General features: G+C 44.2%; 3 protein-coding genes across 7 annotated transcripts in view; all 3 read left to right on the forward strand.

Moving 5' to 3' along the window:
* kif19 (kinesin family member 19) overlaps window positions 1–8,318 on the forward strand; it is a 33,316-nt gene extending 24,998 nt beyond the window's left edge. Inside the window, exons 6-20 of one of the 2 annotated variants that reach the window (XM_037082056.1) lie at window positions 313–438; window positions 534–728; window positions 2,652–2,798; window positions 2,915–3,037; window positions 3,142–3,298; window positions 3,393–3,567; window positions 3,671–3,869; window positions 3,966–4,236; window positions 4,962–5,086; window positions 5,179–5,342; window positions 5,433–5,538; window positions 6,044–6,167; window positions 6,360–6,748; window positions 6,969–7,137; window positions 7,229–8,318. In XM_037082056.1, the coding sequence (XP_036937951.1) occupies window positions 313–438; window positions 534–728; window positions 2,652–2,798; window positions 2,915–3,037; window positions 3,142–3,298; window positions 3,393–3,567; window positions 3,671–3,869; window positions 3,966–4,236; window positions 4,962–5,086; window positions 5,179–5,342; window positions 5,433–5,538; window positions 6,044–6,167; window positions 6,360–6,748; window positions 6,969–7,137; window positions 7,229–7,356 (2,598 nt within the window). In that variant the 3' untranslated portion in view covers window positions 7,357–8,318. Of the gene's footprint in view, window positions 1–312; window positions 439–533; window positions 729–2,651; window positions 2,799–2,914; window positions 3,038–3,141; window positions 3,299–3,392; window positions 3,568–3,670; window positions 4,237–4,961; window positions 5,087–5,178; window positions 5,343–5,432; window positions 5,539–6,043; window positions 6,168–6,359; window positions 6,749–6,968; window positions 7,138–7,228 lie in introns of both variants that reach the window. The other variant, XM_037082055.1, reaches the window with a different exon arrangement.
* A 1,337-nt stretch (window positions 8,319–9,655) lies between these two features.
* Window positions 9,656–14,752, forward strand: si:ch73-127m5.2 (uncharacterized protein LOC561202 homolog). Of its 4 annotated transcripts, none has more exons than XM_037081428.1 (5): window positions 9,656–9,923; window positions 11,066–11,710; window positions 11,798–11,998; window positions 12,383–12,512; window positions 12,754–14,752. In XM_037081428.1, exons 2-5 carry the CDS (start codon window positions 11,317–11,319, stop codon window positions 13,223–13,225), a joined length of 1,197 nt encoding a protein of 398 aa, XP_036937323.1. In that variant the 5' UTR covers window positions 9,656–9,923; window positions 11,066–11,316; the 3' UTR covers window positions 13,226–14,752. The 4 variants fall into 4 exon arrangements, with proteins under 4 accessions (XP_036937323.1, XP_036937325.1, XP_036937326.1 ...); XM_037081430.1 differs by having other exon boundaries at window positions 9,657–9,923; window positions 11,404–11,710; XM_037081431.1 differs by lacking the exon at window positions 9,656–9,923 and adding an exon at window positions 10,212–10,332 and having other exon boundaries at window positions 11,404–11,710.
* A 136-nt stretch (window positions 14,753–14,888) lies between these two features.
* On the forward strand, window positions 14,889–18,937 carry si:dkey-21e13.3 (uncharacterized protein LOC100150043 homolog). The gene is made up of 5 exons (XM_037081433.1): window positions 14,889–15,371; window positions 16,446–16,553; window positions 17,404–17,526; window positions 17,709–17,834; window positions 17,917–18,937. The coding sequence occupies exons 1-5, from the start codon at window positions 15,278–15,280 to the stop codon at window positions 18,387–18,389; spliced, it is 924 nt and encodes a 307-aa protein (XP_036937328.1). The 5' UTR covers window positions 14,889–15,277; the 3' UTR covers window positions 18,390–18,937.
* The last annotated feature ends 4,473 nt before the right edge of the window (window positions 18,938–23,410 follow it).

Genomic DNA, 23,410 nt, shown 5'->3' on the forward strand with positions numbered 1-23,410 from the left:
GACATCGGCTGATGACAGCCTGCCACCCAGCAAGCTGTGGTTTCTAAATGACAAGTTGCTGAAAATATAGCACTAGATGTTTTTGTACCAGGTTGGGGTTTGTGAGGCCTGAAAGACTGAATGGAACCTTTTTAAATGGACTTTAACAACCTCGCAGTTGATTCCGTTTACTTTAATTCAAAGGAACACAACTTTAGGATGTCAAGCAGATATATAGACTTGCTCTGTATTTAACTATGCTTCACTGAGACACATCTCTACTTCGTTAATTTTATTGCAAGTGCCATTTTATATATCTGTCTGTCTCTTTAGATCTACAATGAGATGATCCGGGACCTGCTGAACCCGTCCTCGGGCTTCTTGGACCTGAGAGAGGATGCTAAAGGAGTGATTCAGGTCGCGGGCATCACAGAGGTGTCTACCATCAACGCACAAGAGGTCAGATAAGCTTCCTAACCATGCGTGACATGAATTCTGATTTATTTTAATCACAACGTTCATTTGGACCAAGAACTATTCCTGTACGTTTTCAGATCATGGAGTTGCTGATGAAAGGCAACAAGCAGCGCACCCAGGAGCCCACAGCGGCCAATCAGACGTCGTCTCGCTCCCACGCTGTGCTGCAGGTGGCTGTGAAGCAGCAGAGCCGGTGTCGCGATGTCCTGCAGGAGGTCCGCTTCGCACGCCTCTTCATGATCGACCTCGCCGGCTCTGAACGAGCAGCACAGGTGTGTGTGCGTGTGTGTGCGTGTGTGTGTGTGTGTGTGTGTGTGTGTGTGTATATATATACACTCAGTCAGGAGGTGTTTAAATGCCTGAAATGATGTTTCATGAGGAGCTGTACAGGTGGACGGTTTATTTGGTGTTATAAACGGCTGCTTTCACTTTTCTCACCCACTTTTCTGCCAAATTAAAGTTGAAAGACTTCCCTAATGTTCCATTTACATCCACTGTTTCCTGTATTAAACATTACACATGTATATCCTCCAAACTACAAGGCCCTGCTTTGTGAGTGTGTCTAGACTCAATAGTAGTCTGCTCACTGGGGATGCTTGGCAGTGTTTCTTTACAACAGCCCAGAGGATTATGGTTCCAGTAAACCTCAGGAGACTTTAATAAAAGCCTCTTTACATCTGCCATTAGGGCCCATGATGCAGTTTATTAAAGTCACAGACCAGCCTTTTGGCTAATGGTTTACCCAAAACGTAGGATGATGATAATAACTGCAACAATCATGTTGCCAATTGTCCTCTTCTCTCTCTGTGTACTCAGTAAGATTATTATCTCAGAACATGGTAACAAATTAAATTGTTTATTTTATGTGTTTAGTATTTGATTGATTTTACGACACGTAGATGATTAGCTGCTCTGTTGGGAATATTGTCAGTGGGTTCACACACCAGACAGGAGGAGCACACTCACTCTCTGTGCGTCGGTCCATTTTCTGAGTTGTATTATTGCTTTGACCGTCTCTTTGTAACCGGTCAAGTGTGGATGTTGTAAAGAATTTGTTCAGATCGTTGTTAGCAGTGTATCAGGTTGAGTCTGCTCTTGTCAGTCAGATGAATGGCTCGTCTTTGTCATTTTTTAATGCTTCAGTGTCCTTCCACACCACAGGAACAACATGCCAATGTTCACTGAGTGAGAGCACTTACATACCGTGGAGACTGTTTGAAAGGTTCACACTCGTACTATTGATGAATAGCACATACGGCCTCCATTGGTAATTGAGCAGAACAGGGAGTTGTTTGTCACTTGAGGCCACAGGGAGCATTTTCCTACCTCCAAAGATGAGGAGCGCATGTGGTTAGTTAAGGTTGATTTAGTCCAGCCAAGTATTAATAGACCAAACGTAGGAGGCGATGCCATCTCCTGGGCAAGAGTGGAAACAGTCTGTGCGTCCAGCAGAGGGGATGCACGAGGAGTTTAAAACCCTCAAAAGGTTTTAATTCTTAAGGATTGCTCTGTAATGTTAAATATAGACATAGGCAATAACGATAATAACAATGAATAAATAAAATCAGTAAATTTTAGTTGAGGTGCAGGATTGCCATGCAGCATGGTTCCAGAACAGGATAAAGCTAAAACTAGACTAATGAAATAGTACAAATTATGATAAAATAAACACATAAAACATATCGAATGTATGGGCGATGTTGAAAATAAATAATCATCAAGCAAAAAATGAAACAACCATATTAAAAAATACAGATTGTCAAAAGTGAAAATAAAACAACCAGGTTAACACATCCATGTGTTTGAAAAGCGGATGGACCCGACAAAATGAGGAGCTTTAATTTGATTTGATCAGATTTGAATGACATCGACCAGACAACCCAAAATCTGATTTAAATGTTGCCACATTCTGATCGGTTCATGGAAATATGTGGCATCACTTTTTCCTGTCTGAGTGGCCAAACTTCAAACAAAATGCAGAAATCCTTTGATTTAAATAACTGACATTGTAAAATATTGCATTTGCTTTCAGAGCTGTTAACACTTAACATGTAATTACAGCGTACAGCTTGGTGGGTTTGTTTCATATCCTCCAGCTCTTATTACCCTCATTTCCTATCAGCTGTCTTCTGCTCTAATAATATGATCAAGTGAAATTAAAAACACGTACACCTCTCTGTCTGTCCCTCTGTTAGACTCAGAATAGGGGTCAGCGGTTGAAAGAGGGCGCCCACATCAACCGCTCCCTCCTGGCTTTGGGCAACTGCATCAACGCCCTGAGTGACAAAAACGGTACCAAGTACGTCAACTACAGAGACAGCAAGTTGACTCGACTACTGAAGGTACAGCGATCTGAGACTTTACAAGAGACCAACTCATAACTCATCATAAATACTGTTTTTAGTCATTCTGATGTTATTTATGTTTTATATTTTCTTCTGATGTCTTTGATTGACAGGACTCGCTGGGCGGGAACAGCCGAACGGTCATGATAGCCCACATCAGCCCCGCCTCTGTGGCTTTTGAGGAGTCTCGTAACACGCTGACGTATGCTGACCGTGCCAAAAGCATTCGAACACGGGTGAGCTCAGGACACGTTACCTTTATCTGTTACCTTTTGCTGCCACTGAAGCAGATCCAGTTACTGTAATAGTATTTACTTTTTTTTATCTCTGTGGGCTCCAGGTAAAGAAGAACCTGATAAATGTGTCATACCACATCGCCCAGTACACCAACATCATCTCAGACCTGCGCAGCGAGATCCAGCGGCTCAAGAAGAAGATCGCAGATCAGGCGAGCCGCCAGCTCAGCTCAGACCGGACAGACATCCGCCATGTCCAGGGTAAAGCCTTGTCCACACTCCACCATATGAAGCACATCTGCCAAAAGACACTGTTTCCTAACATCTGTATTTTTACACTTATTCTCCTCACCAGCGGAGGTCCAGGCCCACTCCAGCCACCAGAGTCGGGCAGAGATGGACCAGTTGAGGGAACAGCTCCTGGATGCCTTTCGCCAACAGATGGAGATCAGGAGAAGCCTGATGGAGCTGGAAAACAGCAACATGGAGATCCAAATCGACACCTCCAAACACCTGCTAACCATTGCAGAGTAAGTGTTGAGGATTTATACGTCTGTCTCATCCAACTGTAAATTATAAACCAGATGATGTAAAAATGTTGCCGGAGGTTAAGATGTATCTTTTGTCTGCTAGCTGGGAGCAGGAGCGGAGTAGACGCAGGAGGAAGTGGCGAGCTGAAAGGAGAAAGGAAAGTGTTAATAAGGACGAAAGCGAGAAGGACTCTGACTCTCCCGAGTCTCCTCCAGACAGCACCGAGACCCAACAGGTGGCGGTGGCCCGAGAAACCCTGGTCACACTCATGGCTGAACAGAAAAAGATCCAGAAACAGAAGGTGGGATTCCTGATCTACTTTTTAAAACAAAGAAAAAAAGAAATGGTTGAAAGTGTTCACACAACTTTAACTGCTCTATTCCCACTTATCCTCAAGGCGTTGCTCGAGCGCAGGTTCTTGGAGCTTCGTGATCGGGCGCGGCGCCTGGAGGAGCTGCTTCCCAGGCGGGTGAGCTCAGAGGAGCAGCGGGAGGTCCTGTGCCTCCTCTGTAAGGTCCACGAGCTGGAGATCGAGAACGCAGAGATGCAGTCGCACGCGCTGCTCAAGGACAACGTCATCCGGCAGAAAAACTTTGTGGTGCAGCGCTTCGAGCAGCACAGACACCTGTGTGATGAGATCATACAGCAGCAGAGACAGTTCATTGATGGTGAGTGTCAGCATTACAATGAATGACTCAAATTAATATCCGTCGTTGGTTTTGAGCGGTGAAAAAGAGTTGATCAAAAGAGGCGTAATCAGTTGCAAAAGTGTCGAAAAGGTTTGTACTATCAGTGCGTCTGCACTCAGTTCATCGACACCGAGAGACGTCAGCCACCTACACAAGAGTTCTGTTTGTTGATCACAGCACAGCTTGTAACACAATTCTACTGTCCAGGCTGTGTGATTAACTTCTCCAGAGAGTCCAAATGTCCCTGGCTGACTGGATCTTGGACTTCTTGCAGGGGAGGGAGCAGGTGGTCAGATTTAATAGCAGGCTCTTAAGTGTGATCTGAACACTGGCGTCCCAGAGGGACGTCATTTGTCTCCATGGTTAAACTCATTTTACACTAATAACTCCCCATCTGCTACATTAGGATGGTCCTAACGTTCCCTAATGTGTAAACACCAGTTTAGATGTAGACATAGTTGACTAGTGTAAAAGAAAACCTTAAGAACTGAGCAGCTTTTATTTATTTTATATAATTATGTCTTTACAGTGTTGATTGAATGTGACAGTAGTCCAAGTGAGAACCAAATCAAATGTATGAAAAACAGTTTGCAAGGTTAAAACCATTTGTTTTTGGTCAAACAATACAAAACTTGATGACGGTTTTACAGACCAACAGTTAAATACTAGAAATCAAATGAATTATCTGTGTGTTTGTGTTCCAGACCACAGTCTGCTGGTTCCTCCACACCTCCAGGAGCTGTACGATATGTACATGAGGGAGCTGGATGAGAGGAAACTGGACAGAGCCATGGCTCTGGATAAAGTGACCACCAGACACACCATCAAGGTAGCTCCTGCACGACAAACTCAAACAAAGCAACACAAATGTGAAGATATTAATGCGGTCTGTGTGACTGATGTTAATGCTCTCTTTTCCAGGAGGGCTCTCTTCCCAAGATCACCCTGCCCGGTCAGGCTCGTGACAACATGCAGGACATGGACTCAGACCAGGAGAGTGTGCGCAACATGTGCTCTGATAACAGACGAGGCCAAGCCAAAATCCGCCGACACACTCTGCCGCCGATTCTGCCCGAGCCTGAGCTGTAAGAGGACATCTTGCTTCAACGTTTCCTTTTTAGAATTTACAAAGGACTGAACTTACAGTCATTTTTCTCTCTCTGTCCTCGTGTCAGGGATAATAACAGAGTCTTTAAGAACAGCCCTCACGCCAGGCAGATGAAAAACTCGGCTGTAATGACTCCACCTCCCATCCACATTAACGGGAAGGGCAACAGAGAGGTGAGGACAATTCTAATAGGCCTGGTTTATTCCAGTTCAATAGCTATCCTTGAGAGGGGCACCATGCTGTGAATGAATAATGTCTCGTCCAGTTTTTCCTTTTCTCTTCAGGCAGTGCTTTCCTCTTTGAATTAAACTCACATTTCCCTCTGGTAGAACATTTTCATTTTCAACCCACGCAGCTCCATTAAAGAAGCTCCAACTCCAGCAGCTGTAATAAGTATTCACTTTCAGCTCATGCATTCTGGGTTTTTATCCAGCTTCCCCGAGTTGAATTGTGCAAACCAGCAGTGTTACATCTTTGTTCGAGGCTCCAAATAACATTACCTCCATCTGATCTCCTGGCTGTGAAAATGCATCAGGAGTGTGACTCATAGACGAGATGAAATAAGAGTTACGAGTGCGACAAACCAAAATGCCCCATTCAGAGTGTAATTTTGGAGAAATGGCACCAACATCACTGATGTCTGATCATAATGTGGCACTCTGCACCTCATGTTTGCAGCTGCAGCCGCTGCTTCCTGAGAGCTCTCTGAGTTACAGTCACCTCAGCCACAGTGTCAGCAGCCACCTCGACTCATCACCCGAGAGCAGCGAGGCCGGGGCCGACATCCCTCTGTCACGAACTGGTAAGATGTTCAGACCACTGTGTATGATTTATGACTTTTTTCATATAAAAACAAAAGTAAAGCTTCTAATGTGTTTCTCCCAACACGTTAAACCTGGACATTCACAGGATTTAATCTATTGCAGACAAGTAGAAACAAGAGGATACAGAGAATGAGTAAAGTAAAAACAAAACATCTCCTGCGTCTCCACAGAGCGGCAGCAGATCCTCAGGGGGGTCCAGAACATTGTAGTGAAAGCAGCCCGTCGTCGCTCCAAAGCCCTGGAGGTGGATGCTCTGCGGTTACCGCCTCCCCCGTCTCCCCTGGACCCAACGAAGCAGAAGAGCAGCCTCTCTTTGAGCGAGGCGCCCCCCAGAGGTTTGCCAGTGCGGCGCGGCCGGCAGCCGAGCCCCGAGCTCAGACACGCCACCTCGGACGACAACCTGTCCAGCAGCACGGGCGAGGGGCCCGGCCTGCAGGTCACCTGGACGCGCCCACGTTACCGCCAGGTCGCCAGCAAGAACCAAACGCCACGCGATGTGGACTTCGAGGCTCGCCGCAAGAAAAGGCGCTCACGGTCTTTTGAGGTCACTGGTCAAGCAGTGAGTATTACAGCGTCACAGGATTAGTTTCACATCCTCCTTTTGTATTTTTTATTATCATGGGAATTTGTCCAAATAATAAATAAAAAACTCTTGGTGCCTTCTTTATCCTGGTGTCTAATCATATGTTTTCACACCAGCCTGAGCAGCAGCTTATTAGACTGTCGTTTGGTTTTGGAGACATTTGTTTCTCATAGTTTCTCCTTTTTGTCGCTCGCAGCTGCCACAAACCAAGACAACCACGGCTCAGAGGTTCCGCCCTCTGGACAGCACATCGGACCCCCACCTCCACAATAACACCCTCCCCCAGGCTCCTATGCTCCGCCCCCAGTACAGAGGGGTCCCTCCTCTCGCCAAAGTCAGGGCCCCCCACAGCATCCAGCAAACAGGTGAGATCATTCTCTCTGCTGATGTAAACTGACTCTCTTCTTTAATCATCTTTTTATTAAGCTTCATCTTTCATTTCCCGTCCGTCTACAGGCTCTAATGCAGAGTCCTCCACAGCCCACATGAATAACCTGAAGCGGGGGCCCCAGCTGCGGCAGCCCCAGCCCCTCCTCTACATCACCACCACAGGCACCGGGGGCCAGCGCACACGCAGACACTGAACCTGAGCCCACACATCTGATCCTCAACACCAGCACTGATAAACCACACCAGCTGAGCCTGGAGGGGAATCCTCTCCTCTCACAGAACCACCCAAACCCACTCCATTAACATGAACAGTTCACCTCTCAGTGACACGTTAAGCAAGTCTGAGAGGCAGAGAGACGGAGGGCGACCAGCTGGACGCCTCCACACAGGCCTCCTCCTCTGTGCTTCATCGTGGACACTGAGCGACGGCGCCGGCGGGCTCTGAGACCTGCAGACGCCAGAGATCTCCAGACGTGTTCTGTTCTGTCACGTGTTTCCACGTTAGCTGTTGTGCTGGATTATGTGTCAGGATGGCATCGAGCTTACTGTGAATGCAACACCGTACTAATGTTTGTGCATTATGAGTATATACCGTTTGGTAAATTGTCCGTGGTTGTAATGGAGACCAGAAACTGAAACATCAGGCTAATTGTGGGGCTCAACGTTACAGTAACAGTGTGGGAAAAGGTTTTATTAAACAAATCATGTAGAAGCTGAGGGGATATTGCTCTGAAGGCAATGTAAAAAGATGCATAAGGAGAGAATGGCCTACAGTCGAACTGTTTCAGCATCCGTTTTTCTTGTAGTGATGTTGTTTCAGTTGAATGGCACACTAATACTTGCATAAAAAACCTTGATGATGTTCATTGTCGTGCACTTCTGTCCTCTCACACGCCCCGGGTCTCTGCCTTCTCACCCAAACGTGACTGTTGACGTCACGTCTGTCTGTGTAGGTGTAAAGTACCACAAGTTGCTTTTTTTCCAGGGTAGTCGGTTGTGTTTTTAATGAATTATTTAACTGTTGCCTTTTATTTTCTTGTATGTTGTTGTCATTGATATTGTTTTCATAATTACTACTTTCTATGCTTTATTTTGTACGACAACATTTTTTTAATTTGTTCCCAAATAAATTGAAACAAGGCAAGTGAAGAGATGATTCTCTGGTGTCATTTATTTTCAGCTTTGGAAACTTGATTGCAGTTAAATGATGGGTGAGGGTTTAAATCCACTAGATGGTGCACAGTGGCCACATTTGGGCAGCAGACAGCTACAGTACGACATCTGGTGGAAACTCCTCTGAATAACAACACATACGTCTCTCCTCAAAGAGAAACTTGAGGAGCTAAATATCCAATTTATAATTCAAGTGATCTTACTAATTTCAAGATTTCTTCTGCAGTAATTTTCAGACACCCCAAGACTCTTTAGAAAATACAGATCAAGATAAATATGGTAATGTGTGTCTAAACAGTAGTTAAATGGTGATTTATTGTTTTTAAGAGCAATGTTTTGGGTTTAAAACAAGCATTTCAGTGATTAAAAAACTGCTGTCAGACTAAACTTTTGTTTAACACACACTGGAAGTCGGAGTGTGTCACATGTCAATATTAATGATGTAATAGCACAAGCTCAGAAATATTTATATTCTTCACGAGTGAGTAAACAAACTGTTCTCAGAGGAAAATAAGGTCCTTAAAACAGTTTTTATTTCCTGCACTCTGCCACCTTTCTAACCACAAAGTAAAACAGTATGAAACTGTGTCAACCTTTATGTTCAGGTTGTTTTTTTCTATTTATTCTGTCATGAAAACGAGAACGTTTGAGCGTGAAAGTTAATCACTGATGATCTTTCTCTTCTGATTAGAATTCCTACACTACATAGTGCACCTTTAATATTACATTTATAACAGCGTCCATGTCTGCTCAAGGAATAATAATCACATATGTTAATGGGATGAGTCAAAACTAAAAGTCTATTTGGAGTTTTGGAGCAATTTTCACAAGGTACGGGGATGCAGAAGGGCTTTAAAATTCACTAGGTTGATTATGGTTACTGTACCGGTTGTTTATTTATTTATCTATTCATGTTTGCAGAAAGGAAAGGAGGTTTATCCATATATGTAAATATGTAGATATGTATGGTGAGGAGTAAGTGGGTGCTGGAGAAAGATTATAATATATCTATATATCTATATATCTATATCTATATCTATATCTATATCTATATCTATATCTATATCTATATATATATATAGATATATAGATATATAGATATATAGATATATATTTAATTATGGGAAGAGTACCTGTTTAAAGAAGACAAAATAAATCAGTATATGAGCTATAATACATAAGATAATGGTTGATAAATTGAATAATATTTCGCAGGACATATTTGGTTATAAATCATATATATTTGTGTGTTTATATTTTCACGTGTATTATATGTAAAATGAGATTTAAAAGACAAGTGAATAAGTGAAAGATTTCATCCTGGTGTAGTCTGATGAGCTGGACCGGAAGTACCGCCTCCTTTATTCCATTGACGGCGCTCTTGTCCAATGAGAAACCGCACGTCGCATGACTGACGAGCCGACCCACCAATGAGCGGCGGGATTACGGCTCCGGAACGGTAGTGCTCCTACGGCTGATTTGCAACCCGCCGAAGCCTCAGCAGAGACGAAGGGAAAATGTCGCTGGCCTCGACGCGGACCGTTCTAGGATCAGTGTCCTGTTAGCGAAGAAATCAGAATGCGATTCGGTGAGTGGGACAGCCGTCACTACTAGTTGCATCCAAGGTTAGCGGGTGAATTTGGTCCGTCCCGTCCAGGACCGCTGCGGTTCCGTGGGGTGTATTTGTTTGTGTGTGTGAAGGCTTCAGTTCGGCCTGGTGCCACAGAAAAGACCCGGTCGGAGCAGCAGCCGCCGCCTGGCAGCCATGATGAACGTTAGAGACACAGATGGAGCAGTGTTGATGCATTCTGCAGCGTTAGTTCGTCGCTAGCTTAAAAAAAAAAAGAAAGAAAGAAAGAAAGAAAGAAAGAAAGAAAGAAAAAAGTCAGTATCATCCCGTGAAAACAGGTCAAACATGATCTCTGTTGTGATTAAATATTTATAAAATGGCGGATGCAGAAGATAAAGCTCATCTTTGGTGTTAATGTTATAAACTTGTGAGTTTAAACACAAACTCTACACACTAACATATAAAGGTCAGACATCTTGCTAGGCGTTTGTCTTTTAGGGTTCAGTAATTAATTTTTCGCTGACGTTTATTTTTGTGTTGTTCTAGATTTTTGCTTTTCTCTCATTATCTTTTGTTTTGGTTCAGTCTCGCCGCTCAAATCAACATTTCCAGCATTTATCTTCAGTAAAAACTCCCTAGTATGCTAACTGAGAAGCTACGAACAGCAGGCAAAATAAAGTTAGCGGCTAGCTGGTGAACGTAGCGCAGATATTTTTACCTTTTTAAGGTCGGTGGAGACCAAAATGGAGCCAGAAGGACGATGAACACTGTGATTCATCGGGCGGACTTAAACACACCAGAAAATCAGTTACAGACGTCATTTGATGCTAACATTTAGGTTCATACTTTTATTTGTGGGTTCTAATAGAATAGCTTTACATATTTTAATTTAAAAAAAAAAAACATTATTCCCTTTACATGCCACTGTGTCTCGAACGCTCTGTATTAGCTACGTAGTGAGACATGACACCATGTAGCCAATCAGAGGCAGAGTAGGGCGGGTCAAGCTGAGCAAGGTAGTGTGATTAATAATAACAGAAGAGCTTTGAAAGAAACTTTTTCGTAGTGGCCAAACCGTGTAATTAAATCGTCAGGTGATCCACTGTGGACCTAAAAGACTTTTCCTCACGAGTAATCACGATTCTTCTTTTTTATTTCAGACTGCAACTTCTGCCGTGCTGTTGCCATGACGATTAATAAGCTTCATGAACAAAGAAAGTGACCGTATCGATGTGGGAGGTTTTAGTTTGACTGCGGGGAGAATCAGCTTACGTTGCTCTTCTGTCAGGTCAGCTGTTTAACTGTAAAAGAACAGAGGTGTATTCTGTAACACTACATGGACCTCTGAGGTAACCGGATCTGATAATTACGCCACCTCCCTCAGATAGATAGGTACCATTTCAGAGAAGACATGGACCCGTCTGCTCGCGTGGTGGGTCTGGATGCTCAGGGCAACATGGTTTTCACCGTAGTAAAACCAGTTATGGGCATCTTCCAGGTGTCTTCGGAGCAAACGGGTAGTGTCGCACAAGGTGGCATGGGGCTGCAGGGTTTGTCTGAAAACACACTGATCCTCCCTCAAGCGCAAGGCCAGGTCCCGCTAGACCAGAACCAGGTTGAAATGCACAACATACAGCATCATATTCAGCCCCAGATGCAGATGTCGGCCCCGGGCCAGACTGAGGAGGTGCCGCAGAACCAGGAACTGGCAACAAACTCGAGCACAAATTCACAGTCCTCTACGCAGATGCCTTTTGCGGAGGTGTCGTCACTGCTGGATCCAAACATGAAAGGATCGAAGGCTCGTAAGTGGCCAGTTGTTGGTAAAAAACATAAATGCTATTGAGTCCAAATCCTGCTGTGCTGATTCGCCTCGTCCTGTCTCATTTCAGGAAAGTATCTCATCTCGTACGATGAAATCAAGCGGCGCCTGCAGGCTCCGGAGAAGATGTCCCTGCGCTCCCTGGCAGCCTACACTCGGGTCAGCAGAGGCCCGGCCAGCAAGAAAACCCTCCTGGAGTCACTCAGCGTTCTCGGCCTCACGCCAAGCACAACTACCTCTGTATCCTCCTCTTTCTCCAAACTCACTGAAGGTGACGGCCTGAGGACGGGGACAGTTTACATCATCATCAACAACATATAATCCCTCTTACCTGTGTTGCTCTTTATCCATCTAGTTTGTTTTGGAAATATGAGCTGTAGAGATGAAAAAATGCATTTGAAATACTCAACAACAACAACGTCTCTTTCCAGAAATCATGACCTGGTTGCTCAAAATAACCCAAAGAAAATAATTCCTACATGAACCTGCTCAGAACAAGGTCCTTAACGAGTAACCGCGTCATGTTTTCAGGGACATGTGTATGTGATTTTGGGGTGAACTGTCCCTTTTTTAAAGTGAAGGAATGTTTGAATTCGATGACGTGGAAGAGACACGTGTACAAGACTAACCTGTGTTGTGTTGTGTGTGTGCTCAGGCGACACCGGAGCTTTGTGTGAGGACATGAAGGACTTCGCACACGACTACATCGACTACAGCAGCATGGCCAAACAGCTGATCCCTGAGATCAATACAGTTCAACACTGGTCGAAAATTATTGAAACCAAGTACGTATTGTTTGTACTTGTTCTAACATGTCTGCAATATGTAAGAATTGATGTCTAAAACACTCAACAATGAACAGAGATTATCAACAGTCATTGTGTCAAAGCCATCGCTAGCTGCAGGACTAACACAGCCAACAGCTTCAGTTAGCAGCAGCAGTTAGCAGCAGCAGTTAGCGGTAACCTTAGTGATATGCTGCCCCCCATTTGTTTGGAGTGATAACAGCCCCTGTTCTTCTCTCAGGAACCACCTCGAGGATATGAGAAAGTGTTTCAAGGACCCGGACAACAGCGGGGCGTTTGACAGCGTCACCCATGGTCTGGGTCTGGGAATGCTGGACATCGCGCTCGACATGATCATCATGGTTATCGAACAGCAGATTCGGATTCTGTCCGGCGCGGCGGCATCAGATCCGCCCGACTCCGGTCCGCCAATGCGCCGTATCCGCAGGCGCCACCGCAAAACCCGCCCGAATGACAACGAGAAGTCCAACAAGACGCCCGGAGGAGTCAACGAGCAAGGGAAGGTCATTTCCAAAGGCAAGGGGCGAGGCCGGGTCCGGAAGAAGAACAGGCAGGAAACTGGAGCTGCTGGTCCAGTGGAAACCCATGAAGAGCAGGGCAAGTCGGAGGACGTGGAGAGTAATGTCCTCACTCTGGTTTCTGTAGGATACGAGACTGTTTCCAGCGGTCTCAACACAACTGGAACTGTGTGACAGCCGGTCATGTGACGTGTCATAGAAACTCAGCGACGGGTCACTGACACTGAGCAAGTCGAGGTCCCGTGAAGGACATCGATGTTGTGACGAGCTCAGCGTCACATCTGCATCCACATTCTGGGATATAACACTCAAGAGCTTTCACATGACAGCCAGCAGCTGGTTAGCTTTAGCCTAGCTTAGCATAAAGACTGGAAACTTGGGCTAACAGGGTGGCTCAGTCTGAAGCTAACACAATTAATTAACACTGATCACTGGGAGTAAAAAGTTGTGATTCTGATACATCGGCTGATATTCACATATTTCTTGCAGTCAGTGCTGATGTTTGTAGACGAGGTGAGATGTTTTATAGGTTAAACATGATGATCCACGATGACATCAGTGAACAAAAACTGTAAAGTTCCCTGAAGATTTAATCATTGTAACTCAACCAGATGTCGCCTTAAAAGCCCAAAACCTTTAATATCAGCTTCGTACTGATGTTCTGTGAAATGACAAACAAAAATATGTCGAAGTTTGGACATTTTATTTTAGGATTCAGGTCCGTCTGTCAGAGAGCTGACGTCTGGTTTTACCGGGTGTGATGTGGCACAACGTCTTGAATGTAAATCATTATATTGTTATTTGTTTTTAATAGATTACGACCAGAAGACATATTGTGTTAATAATTTACTTTCTGGCATGAAGAATTTGTGACCTTCGGACCGAGCCGGGCCACAGTCGCTCCTCTAACACCTCAACAACAGGGAGGATTTAGAGACTGAAGCAGGAGTCTCAGTCCTCCAGGAAAAATTGAGATTCAGAGACTTTTAAAGAATGAAGAAAACTTATTTGTACATTGTGTAACCTGTTGTTAGGTTAAATCATTTTAAATACACTTTTAATGCTCAGAAAACAAAGCAGAACAATTCGACATAATATTCATTGTTTGATTTTTTTGCTTCCACCCCAGAGAGTCTTTTGAAATGTGCTGTTTTTATTTTTCTCTCCTCCATTTCTCTGCATCTCCCACCTCATGAGAAGAAATGTGACAGAAACATGTTGTGAAAACTAAAAGAAAGAAAACATTTGTGATAACTGAGGAGAGATTCTGGAGGATTGTGTCACTGGGAGGAAACATGGTGAATTGTGGGTTCCAGTCTTTATGCTAAGCTAACCGGCCGCTGCTAATGAGAGACGTAGTTCTGTTCCTGTTTGTGTCTGCGGTGTTTCTTTACCTGCAGGTTTTGAACATGTGTCGTCTCGCTGAGTCAAATCTAAATGTTATTTTTGTATGCTGTGTTTCCAGTCAGCTGATGTGTGTCGATATAAACACTGAGGAAACGTACGACCCGTCACAGAGAACAGAAACGATTTGATTTCTTCTCTGTGGTGGCGGCGCGACGTCTCCTGTTCCCCCGTCGTATTTATTGTTTAGATTTCCAGCTGAGCGTCTGTTGTTCTGTTCTAGATTGTTGAAAGTGTGTGTTTTTACCGGGAGCCTCAAGAGTTGAGTGGACTATAAAGATTTAATTTTCCTAACTACTCTGACTCTAACTATCTTATTTTTCTTAAAAACAAGCCACTTGTTTGATTACAGCCCTCTGATTATACCTGTGTGTACCTCAGCAGATGCCAGCTCCTCACCTGTCTGTGTTGTTGTTATGGCTGTGGATTTTCTAGAAGCTGAAAGGCATTGTGGGAGATTGTTTTAGGGCTCAGCAGAGTCAGCCAAGTGCTAATACCTTGCAAAGGCGCACACACACACACTCATGCAAAGGTGCAAGAGGAGGGAACAGCTTTAGGAGAGGATTTGCTCTGCATTAACCCTGAGAGGGGACACAGAGCCAGCTGGAGTACGAGGAGCTGCAGGCGGACGGGTAGAAACATTTAGACAGTTTCAGTTTAGGGCAGAAAGAGACGAGGATGGGTCAGGAGGGCAGCAGGGGGGTCGAGGTGAGGTGCAGATCTCCTCGGAGCAGCAGCAGCTGACGACTCCAAACACTGGAGTGTGATTACATGAAGATGTCAGCCTGAGAAAGTGTCCAGCAGCTGCAGAGCCGGAGGAGGATGGGACACCACAACGTACCGCTCATGTACACCTACGCTCGCTCCCACAGGGATAAACACAGATCGGGTCGGCTGCAGCCGTCCACGCCCAACGGTGAGTGAACCGCAGCCGCGATGGTGACAGTGTGAGCAGAGGAGGAGGAGGAGGAGGAGGAGGAGGTCAGCTGTAAGGTGTCTGAAGCTGCACGACGTGTTTTACTGATCACACGTGGGAGCTGCTGGTGCTGAGCAGCTTAGATGGACAGTCTGAGGGTGTCAATCACTTCAGGATGTTTAAAAAGCTGGTTTCAGTTAATGTTTCAGTTAACGTGTCCAAACATACTGAATATTTTCCTCCCAATGATTCAACCACACAAAGAGATTTATTGTATATTTGACATGTATTTGAAACATCTGCTGCTTCAGATCTGGTGCTGGTGTTGTTGTTGTCTGGACCGTCCTGATTTAAAGTCTTATTTATGAGACCAGATGTTAAAGTGACCACGAGGAACTTTCAGTTTTTGTCGATTCTTGATTTAGAATCATCGGAGGAATCAGAGACTGTTTCAGAAACACTTGAAAGTTACGTACGACTCAGTATCGATAATAATTAATAATCAAAGAAGATGCCAATCCAGAGGGAGCAATCACCTCGAGCTGACCAATCAGGAGGCCCAACATGTTTCCACTAACAGTACACACACACACACACACACACACACACACACACACACACACACACACACACACACACACTGATGTCCAGGGTCATAACACACAAAACTAGATATTATATATTTTGCTTTTTAATGTCAAACATCTCGTGTGTTCAAGCAGGTTGGAATATTTATTCGTCTCTCTGGGGCTGTTAATTAATCAGGTCCCACAGGGTCGATCATCAGAGGGGGCGGGGCTTCAGCTCTGCAGGGGGCGGAGCTTCAGCTCTCTACATGCTGCTGCTGTTTTCATCCAGCTGATCGTTTCAGTCAGACACTAGTTTACTTTATTAATATCAAATCAATGATAGAACAGCTGCTGTGTCCTCACCCTCTCCCTCCATCTCTCCCACCGCTCCCCCGTTCTCTAGCCACTCGTTTTCTTCTTCACTGGTTTTATGTGCACCGTTCTTTAATCCCTGTTCTCCACTTCAGAATCTGACCCTGGCAGCCTTCTGCTCGTCTCCCCACAGACAACCTGAACAACGCGCTGGGCGCCATCAGAGTCCTCGGCCTGGAGCTGATCGAGGACGAGCTGAGACCTCATCTGAACACGGTGCTGATCAACATCAAGGAGAGGAGTGAGTCCATCACACTGTCACACAGCTCGGCACTGTAGAACCACAGCAGAACCACAGCAGAACCACAGCAGTGAGAGTGAGGGGATCAGGTGTGTGTCAGGTGTGTGTCAGGTGTGTGTCCTCAGCAGACGTTAAGCTTTGTGTCTCAGAGCGACGGGGAGATAAAACAGCAGATGAAACAGGTATAAGTTCTGCAGGATTCTGCTCCGGGATCACAGGAACAAATCAAGTCAGACTTCACCTGTCACACCTTCGTTACTCTGCTGCTTCTTCCTTCAGACACTTTTCTGTTTCACGGAGGAACTTTCTCGCTGGTGTGATGGAACAAAAGAGACTCTGCACGTCATCATGATGTCAAATGTTTCTCAAAACGATTTTAAGTTTCTAAAAAACACAAAATAATGATTCAGATAAAAATGAGAAACTTAAACATTCAGATTTTGAGTCATTTTGAGTTATTTTGTTATCTGAGAAACAAAGTCTTTATTTTGAGAAGTTCAGTCCAAATGTTACAATATTGAGACAAAGTCATAATTTCATGATATTAACTTCTTACTTTTGAGATTCTCAGTAATTAATTTAAGATACTCATTATTCATTCATTATTTTGTCATTATAAGATATTAAATCATTATTTTGTGGTTTTAAATCATTATTTATTGATACTTTTCCATTATTTGCAATCAAAGTGATTATTTTTGAGATATTAAATCTTAATTTTTAAAGAAAGTTTCTCATTTTGACCTTCAGGCTTTTTGTTTCATCTCCGGCCGTAATGATAAATATAATATATGATATATAATTCTGTAACTGGTGCCAGTGTTTGATGTGCGGTTCTGCTTGGGTCCAGATAAAGGTGCTGCTGAGCAGGTGGTGATCAGCGGGATTCTGCCGGTTCTGGCTCTGTCTCTGCGGCACAGAGGACCTCTGACCCTGCTGACGGCCAAACTGGTGGCCGAACTCGCCAAAGAGTGTAAGTCGCTCCTGGATATCGATCCTGTGATCAACCAACACTCCTGATTCCTGTTTCCTTCCACCTGTGTGTGTGTGTGTGTGTGTGTGTGTGTGTGTGTGTGTGTGTGTGTGTGTGTGTGTGTGTGTGTGTGTGTGTGTTCTGTTCCTGTGCTGAGTTGTGTGTCGTCTGTGTCCCGTCAGCTGTGGTCCGGAAAGGTTTTGGAGATGCGGGTTTGGTTGCGGCCCTGCTGTCGGTGCTGACCCGTACGGACCAGGACCTGCTCATCCACGCCATCAGAGCCATCTCCCGCATGTCCTACGACAGCTGTAAGTAAACCAGCGCTGCATGAAACCTCTTGGAGCTGAACTTCCTGTTTTCATCCTGAGGTTTCCTCTCCGTCTCCCTCAGCTAAGCTGCAGGAGCAGCTCCTCCGTCGCGGCGCGGTTCCTCGTCTCATCGCCATCCTGCTCCGTTTCCCCGACAACGGGGCCCTGGAGGAGGAGTGTCTCCGGGCCCTCTGCAACCTCAGCGGGATGGGAGTGGCGGAGGAGGCCGGGATGGTGTGGGAGCGAGGCGCGTCCGTCAGGCCGGGGGAGTCGGTCTTCCACGGCGTCTCTCCTCACAGCTGCGGTTTCGCCTCCTCCGTCACGCTGGTGTGCGTGTCCCAGTGGGCGCCGGCTCAGTACGCCGTCAACATCGAGGTGTTCCAGCGCTGCTCGTCGTCCTTCTGGACCCTCCACGGGAACAAGCGGACCGCTCGCTGGTTCCCGTTTTCCGGCTTCGGAAGCTGCTCGAACCTGTTCCGAGTGATCCGGTTCTCCACCAGGAACGTGCCCAGAACCAAAAGTCTGAAGACGCGCGTGTTCCACACGTTCCTCTGACAGCAGGGAGAAAATGACTCTGATGGGGTTTTAAAATGTTCTGGTTCCACCCACCAGAACTTCAGAGGAGCGTTCACACACCATGGACCCGGAACTCACTACAGAATCTTCTGGACCTCTCGTGTGTTCCTGCTGACTTTATCTGATCTGTAGATGTTTCTGCTGCTGTTTCTCTGCTCAGTTCATGAAGTAATGAAAGTGTTTTGTTCCCTGAAGTGAACTCACACAAACACGAACACTTCGGCTGTGAACTCGTCGGTCGCAGCTCGTTTCACTGCTGCAGCTCTCACGGATCTGGTTCTGTTCGGTACTGGTCCTGTTCTGTTTCATTTGAGGAAAATTCTTTACATCAGTTTAAAGTACGAAACATGAAAATGTCCTCGCTGCTGATTCGTTCACAAGTGCTTCAAATGACGTCACGTCTCTTTCTCTCGGCACCGATACTGAAAATGTTCTTTTCTACAATGTGAATCATTTTACCGGCCGTGTTCGGTTATTTGGACCTTTGACCCACTTTAAATAATAAAACATGAAGATGTGTCTCTGTTCTTCTCTAGTCCATGTAGTTTATGCAACAACTGTTTAATTCTGCACACAGAGCTGTTTTTCTTTAAGGATAATCACAGAATTTACTTAAGTGCTTCACTACATGTGCACGGTGTGATGGATCACATGTGGCCTGCAGGACGTCGTGCTGAGAGGTGACGCCTTCTGCACCGCGCAGTAATCAGATTACAGCAGGATTCAGCAAGCTGCAGAACAAAATCCAACCAGAGGAAAGTGTTCACACGTTTAAAGAGTCCACTCAGTCTCTGAGTTTAAAAACTTATTTTTTTGCTTTTAATTCCTACAAATTTTGTTTCACTTGATCTGACACCAAAACAATTTTTCTGCTTTTTTTTTTTAACTCTCCTGAAAATTACAAACATTTTTTGTAAATTTTCTGCAGGAAACTGAGTGGAAAATTATTCTGGAAGTAAAAAAAAAAGAATGTTTGTGAATTTTTCAAGAAATAAAAACATTGTAGAAACTTTCTGATTTTGAAAAAAAAGAAAAAAAATGTCTCCTGAAAATATTTGAAAAAAAAAAATCTGCCTAGATTATTTTCCACTTGGTTTCACACATGAAAAAAAGCAACTCCTCAAAATTCCCCCCAAAAGATTTTTTTTCACTTCATTTTACACAAATAAATCTCCTGAATTTTGTTAAAAAACAAAAACAAAAACAAAAAAAAACATTTGTATTTCTCCAGCCAAACTTTCCTCCCAGCAGTTCTCAATAATTGTGATAAAACCAGGAGACTCAGAAAGTTGATCTCTGTTCAACACGCTGTCAGATCTGTGCAGCAGCTTGTTACTGGACTTTGTCACTAGATGGCGCTGATGTGCTTCATATGAAGCTTCAGAGTCTTTGTACAGGAGAATATGACAGAAACACAAAGTGAGTCTGTGACACTGTGATCTAATAACAACACGCTCAGAGAATATTCTCACATATTTACATAGATTTAATTGGTTTATTTTTCCTGCTGCTTTGTGACGGAGAACGAGTTAAACTGAGCTTTGACTGTAAATCTGTTAAATGCAAACGGTAAAACAAAGAGAGACTCGAGTGCATCTCCCTCCACACTGCTCCTCTTCTTCTAATTACCTCTCTTATTGGCTCCATTCAGCCCCGGGCGTCCGAACGTGGGGGCACGTCCTCTAATCAATCCTAACTTTATTACTCAGGGAGCCACTTAAATATTTCATGTGATCGAGATGAGGCTCGGGAATTATTTACAGGTAGACAAGAAGAGCGCACACCTTCCCTGGATTGTCCTAAAGGTGAACACAGCGTCAGAAGTTCAGAGAGTCGTTAGAGAAGAAGAGTTAAATGTTTTTTATCTCTTGTAATAAAAACAAAGATGGTGGCTGGAAACAAGCGCAGGAAGTCGAGTCAGTCTAAACGATGACATCATAATAAATGGTGTGCGACACATGTTTGTTGTAACTGTGTCTGATTTTTATTAACAATGATTTACAGCATTTTGAGAACGATTTGCACTAAACTTGATCAACGACACGTTAAAGGTCAAAGCAGCGACATCGACCGCAGTCAACAGCAAGAAGGTGAAGAGGGAGAGAAATTCTCCAGACTCCCTTCAAAAAAAGCTCAATTTTGTGGATCGCTGAGTTAAGAGATGCTTCATAAATGTTGTGAAACCTTGTAAATCACATTTTCTTAATTATTTGGGCCTTTTTGTAAATTCGGCACATATTACAGCCCAATTTTTTCTTCTAGTTCCTGCGTCCATGGCTGGAAATGTCTCAAAACTAATAAATTAATAATAGAAATATGCAAGTTATAGATTTTACTTTCTTATATCTTAATTTTTGAAACATCTTGGGTTTTATTGATTGTTTTTACCATTATGTAAAGCAAACTTTTAACAAAGATGCTCGCAACACAACACAACATGATTTAAAAGAGGAAGAACTCTCAGACATTTTGTTAATTACTGGCTTGTACAAACAAGATTACCAGATCAGGAAACAACTACAGAAACATCTTAAAATTGTGTTTAATCTTGCAAAAAATACCCCAGAATATTATTCATCCAGAGCTAGCTGGCTGCAGCCAGTGAGCTAGCTGATGAGTGGAAGAAGGCTTGTGATTGGCTGAAAGGTGAGAGGGAGGCAATGATTGGTACAAACACAGTTAAGACGAAACATTATGTTTCATTAGGCAGCAAATGTTTCGCTTCTGTAGGTTCAGTTTGCAGCGGCTCTGCACCGGTGGTGTGTGACGTTTACAAATGTTGGAACACAGTTATGAACAGCGGTCACAGGCTTGGCAAACCTTCTCAGCTGTAACTCCTTCAACTGACGTCAACGTCACGACATAAACGTGATTTGCAGAAACATTTACGTTCATCCTGATGATGGAGCCGATTGACGAGTATAACAATTCATAACATCTTTTATTTATTTCAGTTTCCAAACAGATGATAGAAAAACTGAAAGTTTCAACAATTCCATCAAGAAAATCCAGTTTTTTGCTTTCCGTCTTTGCACAAACACGCGACGTATCAGACAGATGAAGCGTTTAATCAATAGCTCCACTTCCACTCTGTAACAGGAGACGCGGGAAGCCTGCATATATTACTTTTAATATACCACTCATTAATAATGCATGACGAACTTTTGCATTATGTGCCCTCAAACCCAGATAACATGGCTGAAGACTATTTTATTGCTTGTCTTTTTGCAAATGAGTCATTTAAACTTTAATCCTCCCGTTGTTTTCTGCAGAAACGTCTCCGTGTAATTGCATTACGATTTCACGCCGCTGAGTTTCTAATTACTTGCTTTCGTCATTTCTCCATTGTGGCCTTCGTTTATTCTGAGCCCGTAGCATCCGTCAGCACCAGAACAACAATGATCCAGCTCGTTGACTCACAACACACACACACACACACACACACACACACACACACACACACACACACACACACACACACACACAAACAAACTGCGACATGTATCTGCAAACACAGAAACGTGCAGGAGGGGTTTCAGCTCGGCGGATTGATTGATCCGTCCTCTGGGTTTCTGCCTCTTGTCTTTTGAATATTGATCATCAGGCAGATAAGATGATGGACTCTTGATTCTCAGTCCTTCTGACAAGCCGGCCGGCGTTTGCAGCCGACCAAATTCTCACTCGTGGACCTCTGCGACGGGTCGATGGCAGCTCTCATCAGCAGAGATTCAGGATTAGCATCAACCGATCGATGCTTCTGTCAAGTGCCCGTGGGTGTTTTTGGACGGATCCACTCGACCGTCTTTTGGGCCGTTCTTATTGGAGGCAGCGGCGACCTCGACGTTTGAACGAAGGTCTTTCATGTCATCTCGATCACATATTCAGGGATTCTGTGCTGTCTGACTGTGACGTCACATACGAAGGGTTTCCTTCCCTCTGACAGAGTCTGTGATTGCCTTTGCTGAGGTGAGATGACAAACTGCAGCATCATGTTTCTGCTGCTCCGCCGGCTGCAGCCCAAATAAACCCGGGATGACTTTTGTTCACCTGCCTTTTGTTTTTCCTAGAAATAATCCAATGCCAGACAGCCTGACAGCCTCCATCATCCAGAACGTCACCTGACAACAGAGGAGGAGACGTCGTCACCGACAGAAAACTTTCACACTTCTGCACAAAGTGATGGTTGTTAAAAAAAAAAAGACACCATCCACGAACAGATCGGTTACATATTAACCTTGTTTTTACCGTGACAGTCAGTCAGCCACTGTCACAGGAAGCAAGTCTGCCGCTGGGCAACCAAAACAGGAAGAGGCATCATTTTCCCCGGTCACCGTCCCCAGCTAACGGTGGAAAACCTGGAAAAATGGTGGAAACACTGCTCTGCAAAGGAAAACAGAACCTCGCTGATGGACGAGGTAGAGAAGGTGAAAATGGAGAGAAATTTAAATAAAACATCTTTGATTTTTTTTGTCAACACTTTCACATACAAAAGTTTCAAGGACATTAAAATAATCCCTCTTGGAAAAATCAGTTAAAATGATCCATAAACAACAGAAACAACATTTGGTTGAAAGAAAGTAAAAAATAGTGGAGGTGAATTTTTGAAAATTCACATTGAGCAACAACTATTAAACTGAATGAGCGGCAGCAGGTTTCTTCAGGGTCTCTCTGGATGTTCAGGACAAATTTCAACCCAGAGAAAAAAATGAGCTTCAGAATTCAAATATAAGGAATCACATCAATGTTGAAATTGAGCTCAAAGGGCCGAACGAATAATTTAAAAAGTGTTCGGAGAACAGCTGCAGGATTTTGCAGGAAAGTTTCAACATTTAAAAAATCCATGATGTGAACTGGGAGGCTGCCGTGAGCTGGCATGAAGTTTTCAATGTTTCTGTAAAGTTTATACTGTTTTAATTTGGATTCATGTATTTTTAGTTTGTTGGTAAGAAGTGTTAAGTGCTAAACAGGGATCCAAAGACACAATAAACACAGTCAGATGT

The sequence above is a fragment of the Acanthopagrus latus genome, chromosome 20, assembly GCF_904848185.1.
Source record: "Acanthopagrus latus isolate v.2019 chromosome 20, fAcaLat1.1, whole genome shotgun sequence".
NCBI classification, from domain to species: Eukaryota; Metazoa; Chordata; class Actinopteri; order Spariformes; family Sparidae; genus Acanthopagrus; species Acanthopagrus latus.

Bases quoted from the DNA above. Each gene is read 5' to 3' on its own strand.
- si:dkey-21e13.3 (XM_037081433.1), top strand. From the start codon at position 15,278: ATGGGACACCACAACGTACCGCTCATGTACACCTACGCTCGCTCCCAC. The intron at 17,527-17,708 runs GTAAGTCGCTCC...GTGTCCCGTCAG, and splicing joins GGCCGAACTCGCCAAAGAGT to CTGTGGTCCGGAAAGGTTTT. The intron at 17,835-17,916 runs GTAAGTAAACCA...CGTCTCCCTCAG, and splicing joins CCGCATGTCCTACGACAGCT to CTAAGCTGCAGGAGCAGCTC.
- si:ch73-127m5.2 (XM_037081428.1), top strand. From the start codon at position 11,317: ATGGACCCGTCTGCTCGCGTGGTGGGTCTGGATGCTCAGGGCAACATG. The intron at 11,999-12,382 runs GTGACGGCCTGA...GTGTGTGCTCAG, and splicing joins TTTCTCCAAACTCACTGAAG to GCGACACCGGAGCTTTGTGT. The intron at 12,513-12,753 runs GTACGTATTGTT...TTCTTCTCTCAG, and splicing joins TCGAAAATTATTGAAACCAA to GAACCACCTCGAGGATATGA.